At 38.9% G+C, this 21934-nt stretch overlaps 1 protein-coding gene across 2 annotated transcripts in view; it reads right to left on the reverse strand.

The window, feature by feature from the left end:
* LOC133618476 (collagen alpha-1(XI) chain-like) overlaps positions 1-21934 on the reverse strand; it is a 189095-nt gene that overhangs the window by 86049 nt on the left and 81112 nt on the right. For both annotated transcript variants that reach the window (XM_061978862.1, XM_061978861.1), the window contains 4 exons: positions 21247-21288; positions 20862-20924; positions 8998-9072; positions 8743-8826 (listed from right to left, as the gene is read on the reverse strand). In XM_061978862.1, coding sequence (XP_061834846.1) covers positions 8743-8826; positions 8998-9072; positions 20862-20924; positions 21247-21288 — 264 coding nt within the window. The remainder of the gene's footprint in view (positions 1-8742; positions 8827-8997; positions 9073-20861; positions 20925-21246; positions 21289-21934) is intronic.

Raw genomic sequence — 21934 nt, forward strand, 5'->3', positions numbered from 1 at the left:
ATCTCCGATTGGCGACAATGTAAGGATATTTAGCCTGCTTTGTTTGTCGCGACCGTCTATTTTCATTATAATTCAAGTTTGATGATAAAGTGCAGTCTGATGGGTTTGATTTCCCCCCTTCAGCTATTTGCCTTGGCCAATAAGTTGCAGGTAATTTGTTATTATTGTTTATTTAATTTATTTTTGTTTAAATAGGGATGACATACATATGTTATTGTATAATTTAAGTTTGTGCGCGTGATTGACAGCCTAAGACTTATGAGGCACATTTTTTATTTTATTTTTTATTTCAACTTAAAGACGTATGAGCCTATGCCTACAACATAGGCTATGTGTTTATCTTTATTTTCCTGCCTGTCATTGACAATGGAGATTGTCTGATATTTTGTCATGGCTGCAGATCAATCAATAAAGGTTCATCTTTGTCGCAAAAGTGTTCACTGTTTCACTGTGCACCCCGCCCTCGTCCCTATTTGAGCATTATAACGTTAACAAGTTAATATTCATTGAAATAAATTCAGAATTTTTTTTTTACCTAACGAAAATATAGGCCTAGTCTTTCTAAAACATTTTTTTAACTTCTTAAAAGCCTCGTTCTGCTTGCTGCAACTGCGCACACAAAGTGTGAGGAACGCACTCCTGATCTGAGGGCATTGGCAACAATAGTCAACACTTTCTTAATGGAAATGACAATAATATTATAATAATGATAAATCATATTATCACGCATTAATATCTCTTAGCCACTAATGCGTGGCCAAGATATATTAATGCGTGGCACGCATTGAATGTCTCTGCTGCATTGGATCAATCTCCTTTCTTTAACAGGCAAAAGCTTTATAACCTCACTAATATGCTTGCATCGTCTATATTAGATATATAACAACTGGCGGATGGCGGGCGGGTGTGGTTTTGATAAAATGTTGGTTCGGGTGGATGCGGATGGTTGACGACTTTTGTGATGCGGTTGCGGATGAAATAATTGCCTATCCGCGCATCTCTAGTAACTAGTATATCATGCAAAAGCGCAGATTCCAACCATTGAAATACTTTTGTATAGTAGAAGACTTACGGTCATTAGAAAACATCAGTGCATATCATAATGGCAGCTACACTTTCCATCTTAAAGATGTAAAAAAAATATTTGGGAATGTCCGGCGGGCCAGATTGAAAAGCTTAACGGCCATAATTTGTCTGTTGTACAGGATTGCTTATTATTTTTTATTGGATAGTAGTCTATGTATTTCAATTCTTAGTTTTATCTTTATTACTTCTTGTGCAATTTTTTTTTTTTATCCCGTATTTGTTCCCACTACCGCACCTTAAATTGGAGTCCTTAATGACGTTATACGCAAATATAATGACAATAAAGTCCATTCTCTCTTCTCTTTCTCATTCTCTAAAAAAGTGTTTTGTGTTGATATTTTCGCCAATCTGGAGCCGATTAATTGAATTTACATGATTTCCTAATGGGAAAAATAGCTTCTGTTATTGTTTGATTCAGTCTTTGTCGGACCTTTGTAAACAAATGACTAACGAAAACAGAGGTGCCACTGTAATACCAATCAGATATTTTGATTTAAATAGCTAGATGATATATACCGTATTTTTCAGAGTATAAATCGCTCTGGAGTATAAGCCGCACCGGCCGAAAATGCATAATAAAGAAGGGAAAAAACATATATAAGTGGCATTTTTTGGGGAAATTTATTTGATAAAAGCTAACACCAAGAATAGACATTTGAAAGGCAATTTAAAATAAATAAAGAATAGTGAACAACAGGCTGAATAAGTGTACGTTATATGAGGCATAAATAACCAACTGGTATGTTAATGTAACATATTATGGTAAGAGTCATTCAAATAACTATAACATATAGAACATGCTATACGTTTACCAAACAATCTGTCACTCCTAATCGCTAAATCCCATGAAATCTTATACGTCTAGTCTCTTACGTGAATGAGATAAATAATATTATTTGATATTTTACGCTAATGTGTTAATCATTTCACACATAAGCCGCTCCTGAGTATAAGTCGCACCCCCGGCCAAACTATGAAAAAAACTGCGACTTATAGTCCGAAAAACACGGTATTTCACATTATTTTCTGCATTCAAATTAGTATCATTCTCTTTAAAAAAAAGTGTTTTGTGTTGATATTTTCGCACTTCTGGAGCCGATTAATTGAATTTACATGATTTCCTAATGGGAAAAGTAGCTTCTGTTATTGTTTGATTCGGTCTTTGTCGGACCTTTGGAAACAAATTACTAACCACCGTAATACCGATCAGATATTTTGATTTAAATAGCTAGATGATATATAATATTTGTTTCATAATCACTACATTTTATCCACAGATATGATCAAATACCTTCTCCTGAATGAAAGTTGACTAATAATGTCGATGATTGGTACTCTCTTTAAGATAACACATGTTTCCCTGAGAAAATACTTACAAAGTACAATACATTAAACTTATGTTTCATGTAATGTAGTTATGTAGTTATCTTCTTACATACACTGCAAAAACTGAAATCTAAGTAAGATTAAATATCTCAAATAAGGGTGATATTTGCTTATTTTCTGTCTGATAAGATAATTCTTCTAACTAAGCAAATTTTATGTTAGAGTGTTTTACTTGTTTTAAGGGTTTTGGTCCTAAATGATCTCAGTAAGATATTACAGCTTGTTGCTAAGATTTGATGACCTATATTGAGTAAAACATGCTTGAAACTAGAATATCAACTGTTGCAAAGCTGTGTCATCAACACTCACAAGTATAAAACTACTTTTTTGAAGAAATAATTTCTTATTTCAAGCATTAACAAAAAAAATCATGATGCCGAGCGCATATCATTATGTCAAGATAATGGCACTAGCATTTACTTCATTTAAGAATATTTTTCAACATATTGAGCAAAAAGGTCTCATTTTTTTCTACCAAGAAAAGTGCACTTGTTATTAGTGAGAATATACTTATTTTAAGGTATTTTTGGGTTCATTGAGGTTAGCTAATTTTACTTGTTTTGGAAAGTCTTGACAAGCCGAATTTTCTTGTTCTATTAGCAGATAATTTTGCTTAGTTCAAATTAAATACCCCTCATTTTTGTATTTTTTTTTTCTTGTTTTTGACCACTGACATTTTGCAGTGTAGATGATGTAAAATATTTGTTTCATAATCACTACATTTTATCCACAGATATGATCAAATACCTTCTACTGAATGAACGTTGACTAATACTGTCGATGATTGGTACTCTCTTTAAGTTAACACATGTTTCCCAGCTACTACATGAGAAAATATGTACAAAGAACCATTGGCGTTGTTAGGCCTATTTTAGGGGGGCTCAAGCCCCCCTAAAATATTCTTAAGCCCCCCTAAATAATTTGGTGTTTTTTTGTTTTTTTTTTACAAATAAATGCCGACATATTCATTATAAAGTGGCCCAAATATGAGTTTAAATAAATAATCATATAACCTGTTATTATTCACTCAGTTTCCCTTCACTTCGTAGCGTAAGGTAGAGAGCCCCTTTCGTGCGTCGGTATCCAATCCATTCCACTTGTTCATATAGAAAATGCCCACATCACTCAAATTCCAGCCCGCATTTTCTCTGCGACCTTGCTTGCGGTCCTGCAGGTGTACGAAGCACATTATCTTCCTTTACAATGAGTGAAGCTGCACAAAACCTTGTGTGTGCAATTGTAAATCATTTATTTTTTAAGTTTTGTGTTTCTTGTAGAATCTATATAAAGTAATATACATAAGCCTATTGTTAAAATAATGAAAAAAACCCATCATTAAATATATTTGTTTTATTGTATTGTTACATTAATAGCTGTTTTATTATTATAGGATGGCTTGTTAAACATTTAATAGGATTTTCAGAGGGAGGAAAAACCAAGACATTTAATATAAAATGTAAAATAAATAAATACATAAAAAGAAAAAGAAAATATATGGTTAAAAGCCATCGTCCCGGGGAGCATTTCATTTCGTCCCGTGCATTTTTTTAAAATAATAATAATAACAATGAATAATTTCTAAGTCTTTGTTAGCCGTTTGTGAAGTTTTGTGCTTGTGCGTAACATTCGCTCGCATCCTGTGCATCTCCTGGGGGCAAAGCCCCCCCTGTCCTTAAAAGCTAGTGACGCCCCTGCAAAGAACAATACATTTAAACTTATGTTTAATGTATTGTAGTTATGTAGTTATCTTCTTCCCACTCCATTTCAGGCAAAACTGGACAATCATGCTTACATACTGTACATTACCTTTTGCATTATATTAATTTATATTATTATGTATTGTCTACCTTGTACTTTTTTTTTTTTTTTTTTTTTTAATGTCATTGCCTGAAATAAATGAATAAATTAAAAAAAAAAATGTTTTAATTGTTTTAGAATGACTGCTTGAATATTTTTTTTTTCCTATTTAAAAAATAGCAACATGTGTCTGAAAGTGTTGAAATTCAAATGAGCCTTCACAGGTGCGTAGTCGACCCTTTCCCCCCCCGCGTTCTCCCTGCCAAGAATGTGTGGAACATTAGCAGCCTAATGACCTCAACGATGTTAATTTGCTAAGGGAAGCGATCCAAGTCCTACTCCACCCCTTCAAGCAAATATTAATGCCGTTGTTGTTTGGCTCCCCGGTCGTAAGACGCAGACGTGTCCAACAATATGTCCTTAACTAGTCCTTTTCCAGTTTTCCGGTCTGCAGTAAAAGAGAACCATATTGTATATATGAAACTATCGTTTGACTTTGAGTGAGTTTTGGATGCATTGTTGTGAACGTGTGATTATGATGTGTATGACCTTCCTATGTTGTCACTCTCACACTCGACCAGCCGACTGACTTTTGTCTGCTCAGTGCTGTTTGTTAGGAACATTTACAGAAAGCTTAATGCTCAATAACTCATTCAATATGCCATTTCTTTGAATACATCAGTTTGAGGAAGGCACTGGCTTTTAAGGTTACATCATAAACAGAGAAGTTTAAAGTTACATCATAAACAGATACGTTTAAGGTTACATCATAAACAGATACGTTTAAGGTTACATCATAAACAGATACGTTTAAGGTTACATCATAAACAGATACGTTTAAGGTTACATCATAAACAGATAAGTTTAAGGTTACATCATAAACAGATAAGTTTAAGGTTACATCATAAATTGATAACTGAACAAGGAAAACTCAAAAGTGTCTTAACATCGCTCACACATCCTGCAAATAACTTGATTTTCCTGAGTTAGTATTTCTCCTCACTCTTCACTCTTCACTCTTCGCTCTTCGCTCCTCCCTCTCACTCCCTCTCTCACTCTCTCACTCCCTCCCTCCCTCCCACTCCCTCTCTCACACTTCACTCCTCACTCTTCACTCTCTCTCTCTCACTCCCTCCCTCTTTCCCACTCCCTCCCTCACTCTTCACTCTTCACTCTTTACTCCTCACTCTCACTCTCACTCTCAGTCTCTCTCTCACTCCCTCCCTCTCCCACTCCCTCTCTCCCACTCCCTCTCTCTCACTCCTCACTCTTCACGCTTTACTCTCTCTCTCTCACTCCCTCCCTCTCTCCCTCTCTCCCGCTTACTCCCTCACTCTTCACTCTTCACTCCTCACTCTTCACTCCTCACTCTCACTTCCTCCCTCCCACTCCCTCTCTCTCACTCCTCACTCTCTCTCTCTCACTCTCTCTCTCTCACTTCCTCCCTCCCACTCCCTCTCTCTCACTCCTCATTCTCCCTCCCTCACTCTTCACTCCTCACTCTCCCTCCCTCCCACTCCCTCTCTCTCGCTCTTCACACTTTACTCTCTCTCTCTCACTCCCTCCCTCTCTCCCTCTCCCTCCTTCACTCTTCACTCCTCACTCTTCACTCTCTCTCTCTCCCTCCATCCCTCGGTCCCGCCCACTCCCTCCCTCTCTCTCACTCCCTCTCTCTCACTCCTCATTCTTCACTCTTTACACTCTCTCTCACTCCTTCCCTCTCTCCCGCTCCCTCCCTCAATCCTCACTCTTCACTCCTCACTCTCAGTCTCTCTCTCTCTCACTTCCTCCCTCCCTCCCTCTCTCCCACTCCCTCTCTCTCATTCCTCACTCTTCACGCTTTACTCTCTCTCTCTCACTCCCTCCCTCACTCTTCACTCCTCACTCTTCACTCCTCACTCTCACTCTCTCACTCTCACTTCCTCCCTCCCACTCCCTCTCTCTCACTCTTCACTCCTCATTCTTCACTCTTTACTCTCTCTCTCTCACTCCCTCCCTCTCTCCTGCTCCCTCCCTCAATCCTCACTCTTTACTCCTCACTCTTCACTCTCACTCTCTCTCTCTCTCACTTCCTCCCTCCCTCTCTCCCACTCCCTCTCTCTCATTCCTCACTCTTCACGCTTTACTCTCTCTCTCTCTCTCTCACTCCCTCCCTCTCTCCCGCTCCCTCCCTCACTCTTCACTCCTCACTCTCACTCCCACTCTCACTCTCTCTCTCTCACTTCCTCCCTCCCACTCCCTCTCTCTCACTCTTCACTCTACACTCCTCACTCCTCATTCTTCACTCTTTACTCTCTCTCTCTCACTCCCTCCCTCTCTCCCGCTCCCTCCCTCAATCCTCACTCTTCACTCTCACTCTCAGTCTCTCTCTCTCTCACTTCCTCCCTCCCTCCCTCTCTCCCACTCCCTCTCTCTCATTCCTCACTCTTCACGCTTTACTCTCTCTCTCTCTCACTTCCTCCCTCACTCTTCACTCCTCACTCTCACTCTCTCTCTCACTCCTCATTCTTCACTCTTTACTCTCTCTCTCTCACTCCCTCCCTCTCTCCCGCTCCCTCCCTCAATCCTCACTCTTCACTCCTCACTCCTCACTCTTCTCTCTCTCTCTCTCTCTCTCTCTCTCTCTCTCTCTCTCTCTCTCTCTCTCTCTCTCTCTCTCTCTCTCTCTTTCTCTCTCTCTCTACTGCTCACTCAGGCACACTTGACCACTCCCCCTCCCTGCTCTACCGGTGATAGCTGAGAGTGAGCACTGAGAGCAGCCCTTGTTGATATATATGTATTTGAATTTGTGTGGCATTTTAACATTATTTAGTTATTTAGAACTATTGATTTTTATTCTAAACAGTTGTGTGAGGTAGAATGCAATAAGGGACATATTTTATCACTTTTAAAAGTTACATTGTTTTATTTAGTTAATGAAAACATTTTTTTGGGCATTAAAGATTTGTACTTTTTTTTTAAAACCAAAATTACAATTAACTAATTAAGTCATTAAAGGCAAATTCACAAAATTATTTGACCATTACATTTCAAATAAATTACACAGATTAACTTGTCTTTACGCTTTTGTGACAGCTACTATCATTAATGTCACTTAAATAAGACGCATTAGGCGGACCTGCTACCAAATAATGTACAACAATTCTTCTTAACTAAAGAGGAGAAATATAACATTAGAGGAAAATGTAATTTAAAACATTTGTATGCATGTACAACAATTAGAACCTTTAGCATATCTGTATGTGGAATTAAATGATGGAATGGATTAAGTAAAGAAGTTAAACATTGTACTGATATGATCCACTTTAAGAGGTTGTTCAAATTAGTAGTACTTACAAAGTACAAAGAAGACTATGAGGAATACTTTCAACCTTATTAAAAATAAGATATTCTTCATCTCAGTATGTTTATAATGACTGACTAACTAATTACATATTACAAAACTGTTGTATTACTCACTCACGGATGTCATTCTACTATAAAAAGGTCAGTAAATGAATTTGTAAACGCTCTGAAATGGGAAAGGGGTAGGATTAAATAAGCTTTGCTTCTTACGACTCCTTTTCGGACATGATGTAAACAGAAATGATATGGAATTGTGTGATGTTTAATTGTGTCACCCCCCCCAAATCCTCCACACGACACCTCCGCTCCGGACAGGTTAACCTCCGAGGACAAAGCTACGAACAATGGGAGACCGGGCATTCTCCTCCGCCGCTCCCAGTCTGTGGAACGCTCTCCCTGACCACCTGAGGGCACCACAGACTGTGAATGCTTTTAAAAAAGGCTTAAAAACCCTTCTTTTAAAAAAAAACAACTTTTTTTAGATATATGCATACTAGTTGTAGTTTTTATTTTTAATATATATATATATTTTTTTATTGTCTTTTTATTTGTATTTTTTTAATACACTGTAGCACTTTGAGGTTGTTTACTCAATGTAAAGTGTTTTTTTTTTTTTTTTACAAATAAAATCTATTATTATTATTATTATTTTTATGTATTATGCTGTAAGTGTGTTCATGTTCGAAATAAACTAAAAAAAAGAAAGAAAGAAAATAAATAAATACAGGCTTTATTGGACTTTCTACACTTTAAAGTAAAATGGTTAACTTTTTTTTTTTTTTTTTTACAATTGTACAACAGTTAAACATTTTAAAAGATGACATGCATGAGATGCATCTGCATGTTTAAAATGAGTGCTCTAATGCACGTTTTACATTTTTATATCAAGTAGTGAGCTCATTTTTGACAATTGTACAATAGTTAGGATGATCATAATTGTTGGTACATTTCATAAATGTTTTATGGAACAAACTATTAGAGGTCCACTAGCATTCCTACCAGCTTTTACTGTATTGCAAAAATATTTCCACATTCAGTTGAGTGTATGAATGATGCAAAACTCAATAAATCAGAGCATCACAGTTTGTTCCACTTCAAACTGTCGAATAATCAGTGTCAAGTCCTTACCCTCGCCTGAGAAAGGATGGCCTGAGCCTGAGCCTCTTGTGCCGATACCACAGGCCCCTTGTGCGCCTCGCCGCCCGCACGGAACTGCACGAAAAAAAAGAATGCACAATTCGGATCAAACGGGAACATTGGACGCCTGAAACGGAGCGAGACGATAGAACGAGGAGTGACTTGTGATGAAGGGGTGAATGAACGGTGTGTCATGCAAAAATGTGGCAGCCTGCTGTGCTTGTGTGCAAAAGTGGCAGAACTTACTGGAAGCATCAGAATGGTACCTGCAGGCCCAGGGACACCGTCCGAACCAGGGATTCCAGCTCGTCCTGGGGGACCCTGTAGGAATCATATTATTATAAAATATGTATAAGGTATATTACAGCAAACAAACTGAAAAAGTACACTGCAAAAACTGAAATCTAAGTAAGATTAAATATCTCAAATAAGGGTGATATTTGCTTATTTTCTGTCTGATAAGATAATTCTTCTCACTAAGCAGATTTTATGTTAGAGTGTTTTAAGTGTTTTGGTCCTAAATGATCTCAGTAAGATATTACAGCTTGTTGCTGAGATTTGATGACCTATATTGAGTAAAACATGCTTGAAGCTAGAATATCAAGTGTTGCAAAGCTGTGTCATCAACACTCACAAGTATAAAACTACTTTTTTAAAGTGATAATTTCTTATTTCAAGCATGGAAAAAAAAATCATGATTTTGACACAATTGTGTCTCATAATCAGGGGCGCCGCTAGGGATTTTGGGCCCCATGAAAAGAATCTTTACAGGGCCCTCAACACAGTGTCATTATTTTTTCTGTATTGTAATTTCATCATCATTAGGGGCCTCTCTGGGCCCTCCTCCATCATGGGCCCCTAGAATCCGTCTCCTTTACCCCCCCTTTTCGGCGCCCCTGCTCATAATTAAAACAAATTATTTTCAATGAAACAATAGAAAATACGTACTCATATAGTAGTACAGTTGGCACAGTACAGTAAACTGACAGTTAATATTTAAACATTTAACATGTGACCTTTCAAACAATTCTGAACAGAAATAGTTCATGCACATTCAGATAAATAATTCAAATTTACAATTAAAACATTTTTGGCCGGGGGCCGGGCTGTATATATGCGCACTAATTGACTGAAAGAGCACGCACTTGGCGCGATGATGTCATGTTATCAATGGAAAAATGCATTTTCAGACCATATGATTTGCCTGAGCGGCTAGGAGACCCCGAGAGTAACAAGCGGTTGCCTTGTTGCCTTTCCATTAAATTAGTTTTTAGTATAAGTTTGCTGGTTTCAAGAAATGTAATGCCGAGCGCATATCATTATGTCAAGATAATGGCACTAGCATTTACTTCATTTAAGAATATTTTTCAACATATTGTGCAAAAATGTCCCATTTTTTTTTCTAGCAAGAAAAGTGCACTTGTTATTAGTGAGAATATTCTTATTTTAATGTATTTTTGGGTTAATTGAGGTTAGCTAATTTTAGCTTGTTTTGGAAAGTCTTGACACGCCCAATTTTCTTGTTCTATTGGCAGATAATTTTGCTTAGTTCAAGTAAAATACCCCTAATTTTTGTATTTTTTTTCTTCTTGTTTTTAGTTTAGCTGATGCTTCTTTTCCGAGGTGTGGAAACTCCCCAGAGCATAAACAAAAGCATTATTTAACTGTTTGCGTGGCGCCCACACGGTAGCAACTCATTTATTTACTCATCACTTAAAAAAATTAAAATAAAATAAAAACCCACAGCCCTGCCAGCCAAAGGAGCTTTGATGTCATATTTGAATGCCACAAAACATTCATCAAGCTGAGCTTTTATAGTGTCGGCCTCATAAAACATGTGAGTCAAGGCTGAGGCGAGCCATGGACAGGTAGGAAAGAATGTAGGGGACAATCAACATGTCTGCCAGACTTCATATCAATCTATTCCAAGACTTTTATTTGAGCCTGGATTTACTCTAAGTGTTGTTTACTTGCTAGTTGGGAAGTTAATTTGATGTGTGCACAAAATCAGCAGGTCTAAAAGGAGAACTGCACTTTATGTTTAAATGTTGCCTTTCATTCACAATCCGTATTTGAGAAAAGCACTTTTACGTTTTTCTTTTTTTTAATGCATTCAAACTTGTAAATAAACGCTAGCAAATGTCAGCTAACAATGGAGCTAATGGGATTCGCTCGTTCCAACAACGTCCATCACTATTTTATAAACACGCTGTAAGTATATATGTAATGTAGTAACAGGCACATTCATAATAACATGCAATAATTGCGTATTTTGGTATATTTAATCAATAAATATTTTTTCTTTAATTTCACAGACACATTGATTGATTGATTGAGACTTTTATTAGTAGATTGCACAGTACAGTACATATTCTGTACAATTGACCACTAAATGGTAACACCCGAATAAGTTTTTCAACTTGTTTAAGTCAGGGTCCTCGTTAATCAATTCATGGTAAATGAATTGGTAAATTAAATTGGTAAATTCATCACAACGTTCAATATTTCCTTCAACAACGAGGACTACAACTAACCGTGGCAGACTTCGTTTGAGACAACAACGACAAATTATGATCGGAACCTGCTATTTTTGAGCCTGAGTATACGGAGGATGAGCGACACGTTTTAGAAGCTGAGTGATAAGCATTATTCAGCAAGTAGAACTATTGCTAAGTGCTAAACAAGAAATACAAACTAAATTAAACTATCGCTTACTGTACAATGTCTGCTCTCACTAGGATGCTGTGGAAGACCTGCTCTTCCGGGGTTCTTCAGACCACCAATTACGGACATGACCGCCTCGTTCATCTTTCTGAACAATGATTTATTTTGTGTTCGTTTTCAGTCATTACTGTCCGTCTCGCCCTCATTCTCGTTCGTGCTCGGGTTTTCTCTCCACCGTCAACAACAACCCCCCTCCTTCCCGGCTGCTGCCCTTTAACAGATTGACCGGTGATAACATATGCCAGCCCAGGTGTGCCATCTACGCACCTGTCGCTAATCTCGAAACCGGTCCTGGCACACCCCGCTTCGCTGCAGGTCCGCAGGCCACGCCCCCCCCACAGATGCTAACTGATGGGACGTTCATATCTTCCCGTTTGGATGAAGAATTAATCATAAAACAAGCGTCATTTCATGTCTTTCTTGCCATCTTTGAGTCTAAGTCATACTTGCCAACCTTGAGACCTCCAATTTCGGGAGGTGGGGGGTGGGTGCGGGGGGCGTGGTTGGGGCGGGGGCGTGGTTACGAGGGGAGGAGTATATTTACAGCTAGAATTTACCAAGTCAAGTATTTCATATATATATATATATATATATATATATATATATATATATCCCCGCGACCCCGAAGGGAATAAGCGGTAGAAAATGGATGGATGGATATATATATATATATATATATATATATATATATATATATATATATATATATATATATATATATATATATATATATATATATATATATATAAGAAATAATTGACTTTCAGTGAATTCTAGCTATATATATATATATATATATATATATATATATATATATATATATATATATATATATATATAAATAAAAGAAATACTTGAATTTCAGTGTTCATTTATTTACACATATACACACACATAACACTCATCTACTCATTGTTGAGTTAAGGGTTGAATTGTCCATCTTTTTTCTATTCTCTGTCACTATCTTTCTAACCATGCTGATCACCCTCTCTGATGATGCATTGCTGTGTGGCACGCACAAAAGTGCTTTCATCAAATGCACTAGATGGCAGTATTGTCCTGTTTAAGAGTGTCACAACATTGCTGTTTACGGCAGACGGACTGCTTTACTGTAGACGTTCTTTATATTGTGGGAAAGCGGACTCAGGTCCGCATGGAGCTGGAGGGGGCGTGACCTCCAGCTCCGCCTGAATTTCGGGAGATTTTCGGGAGAAAATTTGTCCCGGGAGGTTTTCGGGAGAGGCGCTGAATTTCGGGAGTCTCCTGGAAAATCCAGGAGGGTTGGCAAGTATGGTCTAAGTTGAATGTCAAAGTTGACCAAATTATCGGGTTATGGCAACCACCTTCTACTATACAAGTGAGATGCACTATTTATAATGTAGGATTAACTTTTACCAACTCAGTGGCAATGCAGCAGCTCACCGGCTCTCTGTGTCAATAGCTGCAAGAGCTAGTTATCTCTTTGATCACGGCACCGCTAAAAGTAGTTATTCAGCGTGAGCCCTAATAAATTGAAACATTGCTAATACGTGGTTAATGTTCAGGACGCGACATGTAAATGGAGTGTTGTTGGCGGTTTTTGGATGTTTTTTTTAAGAGGACTTTATGGGCGCAATAGATTATTCCCATTAGCCGCCTTGTATTTGCCGTACATTACCAATTAGAATGCATAGAAAAAAGAAAATATATGTGTTATTGGCTTATATAGGGATTATTAATGATAGGCAAAAGTCCCCTTTAAGAATGACATAATCTTCAATGGCAAGCTCCCTAAGGACCAGCAAGTGGCGTTTATTCCTTATGTACTTTTCAATGACATTTTAACAGTACTACCGTATTTTTCGGACTATAAGACGCAGTTTTTTTTCATAATTTGGCCGGGCTCCAGTGCGACTTATATATGTTTTTTCCTTTCTTTATTATGCATTTTCGGCAGGTGCGACTTATACTCTGGTGCGACTTATACTCCGAAACATACGGTATGTATTCTTTTAGCCTGTTTATGAGCACCAAATATCATCTCCCTTACTCACGCCACGTTACTTACGAAATTAACAATTTTTAAACTGTCGGCAGGTACTCTGGCCTGGATTATGTCATACCTATCTGGTTGGACCCAATGTGTCCGTATTGATAACACAACATCCAGTTTCACTGCTACTAATATTGGCCTGCCCCAAGGCTCTAACATTGGCCCTCTTCTTTTCTCCATGTATATAAACGACCTGCCTTCTGTATGTGAGGATGTTAATATCCAGATGTATGCAGATGACAGGGTTATTTATAATTGGGGAAAAGACTCTGAAACGGTTGCCAAAGAACATACAGCAGCCATGGAGAAATGGGCAACATGGCTACATGACTCTAGTCTTACATTAAGCATTAAGAAAACGGCAACAATGTATTTTGTAACCTAATATAAAACGTCATCCTTTCCAAATATAACTGTTAACAAGGAATTGATACAACATGTTAGTGAATATCGTTATCTGGGTGTCATTTTAGACCCAACACTTGGCTTTAAAAAACATATCAAACAGATGTGCCAGAGTCTTAAGTACAACATAAAAATGTTCAAATGTATCAGGAATTTGTTGACACTGGAGGCAGCTCAAACTTATTTCAATGCAATGATTATGTCTCGTTTTTATTATTGTATAACATTTTGGTCCCAGGCAAGCAAAAATGACCCTGAGGCCATTGGAAACCTTGCACAATCGCTCAAAAATCCTTGACCGGAAACCACAACAACCCTTGTTTCGTCTTTCAAAAATACATAGTGTTAAATTTTAGATTAGCATCAATAAGAATGGCACATAGAACACTAAATAACACTGCACCAGCGCCACTCAAGCACTATGTCCAGTTTACATCTGCCGTGACAACTAGAAACACACAAGCCTCCACCAACGGGCGGTGTAGCGTACCCAGATGTAAAACCTCTTTTGCACAATCAGCCTTTTCATATAAAGCCATAAAGGAATGGAACGACCTCGCAACTAACTTGAAAAGTCTAACCGACTACTCTTCATTCACAATTTAAGTTAAAAAGTGGCTTTGGAGCGATCAAAGCTGCTCACACGGTCAATAAGGTGGGCACTATGTTTGACCCATTAACTTAATGTGTATTATATTTATCCATGAGAGCATTTTGTTGTAAACTGTGAGGTGCATCTATTGAAATCATGGTTGTTTTTTACAAATGATGACAAATGTGAACAAGGGCATGTATTATATGTGTTATGATGTAGAGGAGAGGTGTCGTTGTATTGTATAATAAGTATGTGTCGATGAAAGGGCATTTTATGACTTTTCTTAATTTGATTACATGCTATAGTATGATTTTATTGCATGTTTTTGTATATTTTTAAATTTGGGTAACTGCAGATGGAAATGAGCTATTTAGCTTGAATCTGAACATATCTGTCTTTGAGCATTGTTCCTTCAAAATAATATCCACTTTTAAGAGTAGAGGCTCTCAAACGCTTGCTTTTGAAGTAGAGGATTTTCCTGACGTCAGAAAGCTGTTCCTCATGGATGGGATACCACCTCAGAGCTGCCTCCAGCTAGTAGAGCTCAGCCCGTGTTGTATACCACTTGACAATAAACAAAAAAAGCAGGATTTGCTATACGCCCTAAGATACAGCCTGTAAGCTCATTTGGAATGTCTTAAAACATCTGCTAATCATAACAACGTTGCTGTTAAAAATGTCTGTGCAATGTTAGCATGTAGCTCACATAGGTATGCTAGTGTGAAGTGAGGTGAATTATATTTATATAGCGCTTTTTCTCTAGTGACTCAAAGCGCTTTTACATAGTGAAACCCAATATCTAAGTTACATTTAAACCAGTGTGGGTGGCACAGGGAGCAGGTGGGTAAAGTGTCTTGCCCAAGGACACAACGGCAGTGACTAGGACGGCGGAAGCGAGGATCGAACCTGGAACCCTCAAGTTGCTGGCACGGCCACTCTACCAACCCGAGGTTTCCCGCCGCGCATAGTGTTACTAATGTTTGTGCCCTCCTGTCCCACTACTTAATGTTACGTTGCATAGCTATGATAGTTCGTTGGACAAGAGCAGAGTTACAGTGTATATTACAGATGTCCGATAATATCGGACGGCCGATATTATCGGCCGATAAATGCTTTAAGTGATCGGTATCGGTTTCAAAAAGTAAAATGTATGACTTTTTAAAACGCCGCTGTACGGAGTGGTACACGGACGTAGGGAGAAGTAGAGAGCAGTTGCGTCTACCAGTCATACCTACTCCACTGAGTAGGTAAGAGCATATTTGCCAACCCTCCCGATTTTCCCGGGAGACTCCCGAATTTCAGTGCCCCTCCCGAAAATCTCCCGGGGCAACCATTCTCCCGAATTTCTCCCGATTTCCACCCAGACAACAATATTGGGGGCGTGCCTTAAAGGCACTGCCTTTGCGTGCCGGCCCACTCACATAATATCTACGGCTTTTCACACACACACAAGTGAATGCGAATTATACTTGGTCAACAGCCATACAGGTCACACTGAAGGTGGCCGTATAAACAACTTTAACACTGTTACAAATATGCGCCACGCTGTGAACCCACACCAAACAAGAATGACAAACACATTTCGGGAGAACATCCGCACCGTAACACAATATAAACACAACAGAACAAATACCCAGAAACCCGTGCAGCACTAACTCTTCCGGGACGCTACAATATACACCCTCCGCTAACCCCCCACCTCAACCTCCTCATGCTCTCTCCGGGAGAGCATGTCCCAAATTCCAAGCTGCTGTTTTGAGGCATGTTAAAAAAAAAGAATGCACTTTGTGACTTCAATAATAAATATGGCAGTGCCATGTTGGCATTTTTTTTTTCCATAACTTGAGTTGATTTTATTTTGGAAAACCTTGTTACATTGTTTAATGCATCATAACAAAATTAGGCATAATAATGTGTTAATTCCACGACTGTATATATCGGTATCGGTTGATATCGGAATCGGTAACTTAGCTACGGGACATCGACAGAGCTATGCTAAAAACATTAGCTCTTGTTGCGTTTGGACCAGTTGTTCCTCCCAGGGAATTCAAGTCACAAGTCGCTCCCAAGCTCTTTACGACACTTAAAGCTGAGTAGAAAAACCACCAGAGACAGAATAGGTATTTTGTAATATATTTGCAAAGCTTTGCATATAAATTGAGACCAGTCCAGCATAGAACATTCAATCCCGCCGCCAAGATGGTCTGCCCCCCCCGAAAAACCCTCCCCTCTTAAGTCTCTCTCTCTCCCCCCCTCGCAGACATGTCCCTTCAGCCAAAACACATGCCCATTGTCCTCCGCACCTGGGAATAAGAAAAGATAAGAGAAAGGAGTATCTCTCTTTCTTACATCAGAAGATTCAAGGTTAAGCACACAGTTTTTTGCAGACAACCAAAAGACCACAATTGGAAGAAAAACACTAGCTGTTTTGTAATATGATTATGAAATAAAAGAAGTAACACTTAAATTCGGATATATGTAAATATATGCCTCCGACAGTAATTAAGAGTTGGACAATATTGGAATATCGGAAAAAAAAGCCATTATCGGACATCTCTAGTGTATATGTAAAATGTGGATTAAGCGCACAATAGTGGGCATGAAACACACCTCATTAGCATTAAGGCTACAGACACACAAAAAGGCTTGTTCCTAGTAGGGCTTACTGAAAGCACTTTAAACGCTGTAAATTCCAGGATTATCCAATTAAAACCATCTATTCCCATCTGCCATTTCCGATCAGAATCAAAATCAAAAATACTTTATCAATCCCCAAAGGGAAATTCAGACTATGGTCATGAATGTTCCTCACAGTGACATCTAGTGTTAATGAATGGACTGGGACTTCAAAGGCAGATCATAACAAGACAAAAATCCTATCCGATGACGCGTCCAGACAGCAAACCGCGGGCCTACAGGAAAGGGTTGCTTCTGATTCCCATCAGTGGCTCCTCATCAGTAAGACGCGTTGTTTCCCAAAGGAGGAGTTGAGGGGAAGGGCGGGCCAAAAAAAACATTTTCTGATCACTTTAAACCCCCTGAGGAACAGTAGCGGCATTGTGTCTGTGTGGTCTGCTGGTCACACCGCTCCATGGTATTGACAGCCCATGCTGAGATCCAACTGTAAGTGTCATCTAATCAATCATGGGGAGTTGGGAGGAAAATATTTCATATATCCTAAGAAACTTGTTGAACTTGACTACAATCCTCAGAGCTGTGAATCAGCCTTCTTCTATAATACTATAATGACAGTTTACATTCAATAGGAACAGAACCGAATGGAAAGTTTAACCCTTAAGAGTTTTTAGGGGAACAAGCTTTCTTTCAGTGTTCTGATTCCTAATATATTGGTCAGTTTTGTACAAAGCGTGACGAGGGCTTGCTTGTTTGTATCATTATTATTATTATTATTAGAGATGTCCGATAATGGCTTTTTTGCCGACATCCGATATTCCGATATTGTCCAACTCTTAATTACCGATTCCGACATCAACCGATACCGATATATACAGTCGTGGAATTAACACATTATTATGCCTAATTTTGTTGTGATGCCCCGCTGGATGCATTAAACAATGTAACAAGGTTTTCCAAAATAAATCAACTCAAGGTATGGAAAAAAATGCCAACATGGCACTGCCATATTTATTATTGAAGTCACAAAGTGCATTGTTTTTTTTAACATGCTTCAAAACAGCAGCTTGGAATTGGGGACGAGTTAGTGCTGCAAGGGGTTCTGGGTATTTGTTCTGTTGTGTTTATGTTGTGTTACGGTTACGGATATTCTCCCGAAATGTGTTTGTCATTCTTGTTTGGTGTGGCTTCACAGTGTGGCGCATATTTGTAACAGTGTTAAAGTTGTTCATACGGCCACCCTCAGTGTGACCTGTATGGCTCTTGACCAAGTATGAGTTGCATTCACTTGTGTGCGTGAAAAGCCGTAGATATTATGTGATTGGACCAGCACGCAAAGGCAGTGCCTTTAAGGTTTATTGGCGCTCTGTACTTCTCCCTACGTCCGTGTACCACTCCGTACAGCGGCGTTTTAAAAAGTCATAAATTTTACTTTTTGAAACCGATACCGATAATTTCCGATACTACATTTTAAAGCATTTATCGGCCGATAATATCGGCAGTCCGATATTATCGGACATCTCTAATTATTATTATTAATATTAATATTCACATTCATATTATTATTACCATTATCATTTGAGTCCCTTTATTCAGTTCAGTTCAGTTTCAGTTTATTTTGAACATGCATACGATATATTGTAATTTATTGCAGTGCTTCTCAATTATTTTCTGTGAACAAACAAATAATGTTTTTTTTTTTTTTTTTGGCCAACTTTTGCACAACTTTGACTTGCTGCTGCCTCCTAAGGAACAAAGTGGTATTACAAGTTGTTGTACACAATAACCAGTGCTACAATACTATTTAAACTTTTTAAACCAATTTTAAAAGGATTTTATCGCTGAAGCAAAATCACATTTTTACATTTTTTACACAATAAAATATTAGATTGGAAATATATATATATATTTATATATATATATATATAACAGAATATATTAATTCCGTTACGGCCCTCCCCCTCATTTCGCCACAAATAATAATTTTATTACCATTGATTTTTAGTCTGTGACAATAATTTGCTTGAAATTCGAAAAAAATGAAAATATCCTTATTCAAATTAAAAATTGTTGACCGACCATTTGATACTGGAAAAGGCAATTGAGTAAACTCAATAAATGATAAAACATTAAAATTGATCAGCAACATTTACTCATGAGCACAATGTATAAAACACTTTAATTTACCAAACAAAAATGAAAAAAACCGATTTGTTGTGCAACAATGAGCACACTTTGTTTAGTGCAGCTTTTGAACCAGGGTGTGAAGCATGATATAACATGATACTGATAAAGCACGGTCCCCGCGGTCACGCGCACCCCACTGGCATTGGCCCCCCCCCCGTACTATTTGAGAAGAACTGCTTTATTGAAAGGTGTGAAGGTGTGTAGAATAGGATAATGGTATTGATGCCTACACCAGGGTTATGTCTATTAGGGGCCACATTTCTAGAAAACGACCAGGGGATTGGACTTGTCCCCTATTATTCTTACTTAGACAACTTTCATCCTCTGTAATGGACATTAGCTTTGTCAGAGTAAAAAAATAGTCATGTCATGCAAAATACAAGTGTCCACTGAAGTCTACGCCGGCCTTTAGGATGTTAAAATGTCAATGCAAGGATCTGCCAATAGTCCAAGTTCCTCTCTACAACAGGAGCGCTTAAGTGGTTTTAAAACGTTAACGTAATTGTGGAGGGGGGCGTGGTCTGCGGGCCTGCCGCGGAGCGGGGTCTCGAAGCACAGTTGGCAGGTGATTGGCCAAAATGTAGAGGTTGCCCTCTAGTGGGTTCTCCTGACCACCACACACTGGCACGAGAGCCCGGTATTCAGGTTGGATCAAGTCTTTTATTTTCATACACCAGTATGGTTTGCTTTTCAGCAGTATATAGTTAGGACTTTTCAGTCCGGCGTGTCTCTGCTTTTCTCTCTAGCTCTAGTCTCTCTCTCTCTCGCTCCAAGTCCAACACTCGTGTCTCGGCACCGGCTCCTGCTAATAAGCATGGCAGGCGATTGGATGATCAGCCCCAGCTGGGTAATCCAATCACCTGCCAGCTGTGCTTCAAGGCCGGTCCTTCCACACCCCGCTCCGCGACAGGCCCCGCAGACCACGCCCCCCTCCACAGTAATATAATGTAGTCTAAGTTTTGAACTGAACTTGGTATCATTTCCAGGGGACTGGACTTGCATTTCTCCCCCTGAGTGACTCAAAAATGAATTAATTTTTTTTTTTTTAATAAAATCTTGTGAGTTCTACAAGCTAGTCATACTTGATTGCAACTCAGTGTTGCTATTCGATAATATTGACCTACTCAAGGTTGCAATAACCTAATCGGAAATATAGAACCTCACTTTTTCACATTAGTGGAGAATATTGCATATTCAGTTTTTCCTACTGGAAAAAAATCAGTGGTTCTTATGACAAAAGGGCTATGAAATATCCAAACATATATCTGTGAACAAATTCCCTTGTGGATCATTAAAGTTTGCCTAAGTCTAAGTCTAAAAACAGTGTGTAGTTGCTGAAAACATACATGAGACATAGTGCAACTTTAAAATATTAATACATAGCATGTTTTTACTTCACTACTTTAGAATGGGACTGTTTTGGGACCTAAGGCTTAAAATGTGTCATTTTTTTAAGGGGCGTCAAGGTTTAATGTAGGAAGTGTGTGTCATACATTCCGAGAAAGCACGGTAGTCACTTCTGCGGTAACTCACCCTTGCACCGGGATCTCCTGGTGGCCCTGGGGAACCTTGCAACCCTGGGGTACCCGGGACACCCTAATAGCACAGACAACAGACCAGACATACTTTGAGTTTATTATATCCCAAAACTTTGCTTCCCAAGCCTTCCCACCACAGGCGTTCTCCTCCATCCAACGCTCATCATGCGTCGGCCAACAAAGACAGAAGCTTCAAAAAGAACCCCCGTAACCCCCTTTTTGGTCCCTCTCTCTCCCCCTCACACACACACACCAGACATACACACATTCTACAGCACCACTGACTTGCTTTCCATAAAGGCATTTTTCTCCCCCCACTCTTTAGCTGTTCTCCATGTGTGAAAGGCAGACAGGAGCGCGGATGAGAACGTGATACTCACCTCCTGGCCAGGGGCTCCTTGGGGTCCTTCTATAAGCATCCCCTGAAAAAAGGCAAATGGGAGATACAGTAGCGTTACAAATCAACTTTGAATCCAGAAGGGAGAAATGACCGACGGCTGCTGCTGCTGCTTTGTGGCTTTGAGGCCGAGGACTTTTACTTACTGCTACAAACAGTATTTAATCTACGGTGCAAGCTATTCTTTAATGTGTGTGTGGTCAAAGATTTGGTATGGGAGGCTGTGGTGGGGGAGTAGATCTGTAGCTGCTATTTCAGTTAATATTACAGTTGCATGGTTTAAAACTGAATAGAAAGACAGCAAAGCCGAAGTCAAATGAATAGCGTCTGTTCCATGCGTCACATATGAGTTGAAAACGATTCAAATATTCTGCAAAATACACCACAACGTGATTTAGTACTTTCTGTTGACAAATCCCAAGTAGAAAGTTAGGTAGTTGTAGTACGTCGCTTACAAAACTGCAGCCACTTAACGGATTACTAATGGAAAGTTTGAAAGTTGTGCTCTATAGGATTATTCAATGACAGGAAGTTAAAGTTAAAGTTAAAGTACCAACACTAGGTGCGGCGAAATTTGTCTTCTGCATTTGACCCATCCCCTTGTTCACCCCCTGGGAGGTGAGAGGAGCAGTGGGCATCATTTTTGGTGATTTAACCCCCAATTCCAACCC

This window comes from Nerophis lumbriciformis, linkage group LG19 (assembly GCF_033978685.3).
Source record: "Nerophis lumbriciformis linkage group LG19, RoL_Nlum_v2.1, whole genome shotgun sequence".
Taxonomy (NCBI): domain Eukaryota; kingdom Metazoa; phylum Chordata; class Actinopteri; order Syngnathiformes; family Syngnathidae; genus Nerophis; species Nerophis lumbriciformis.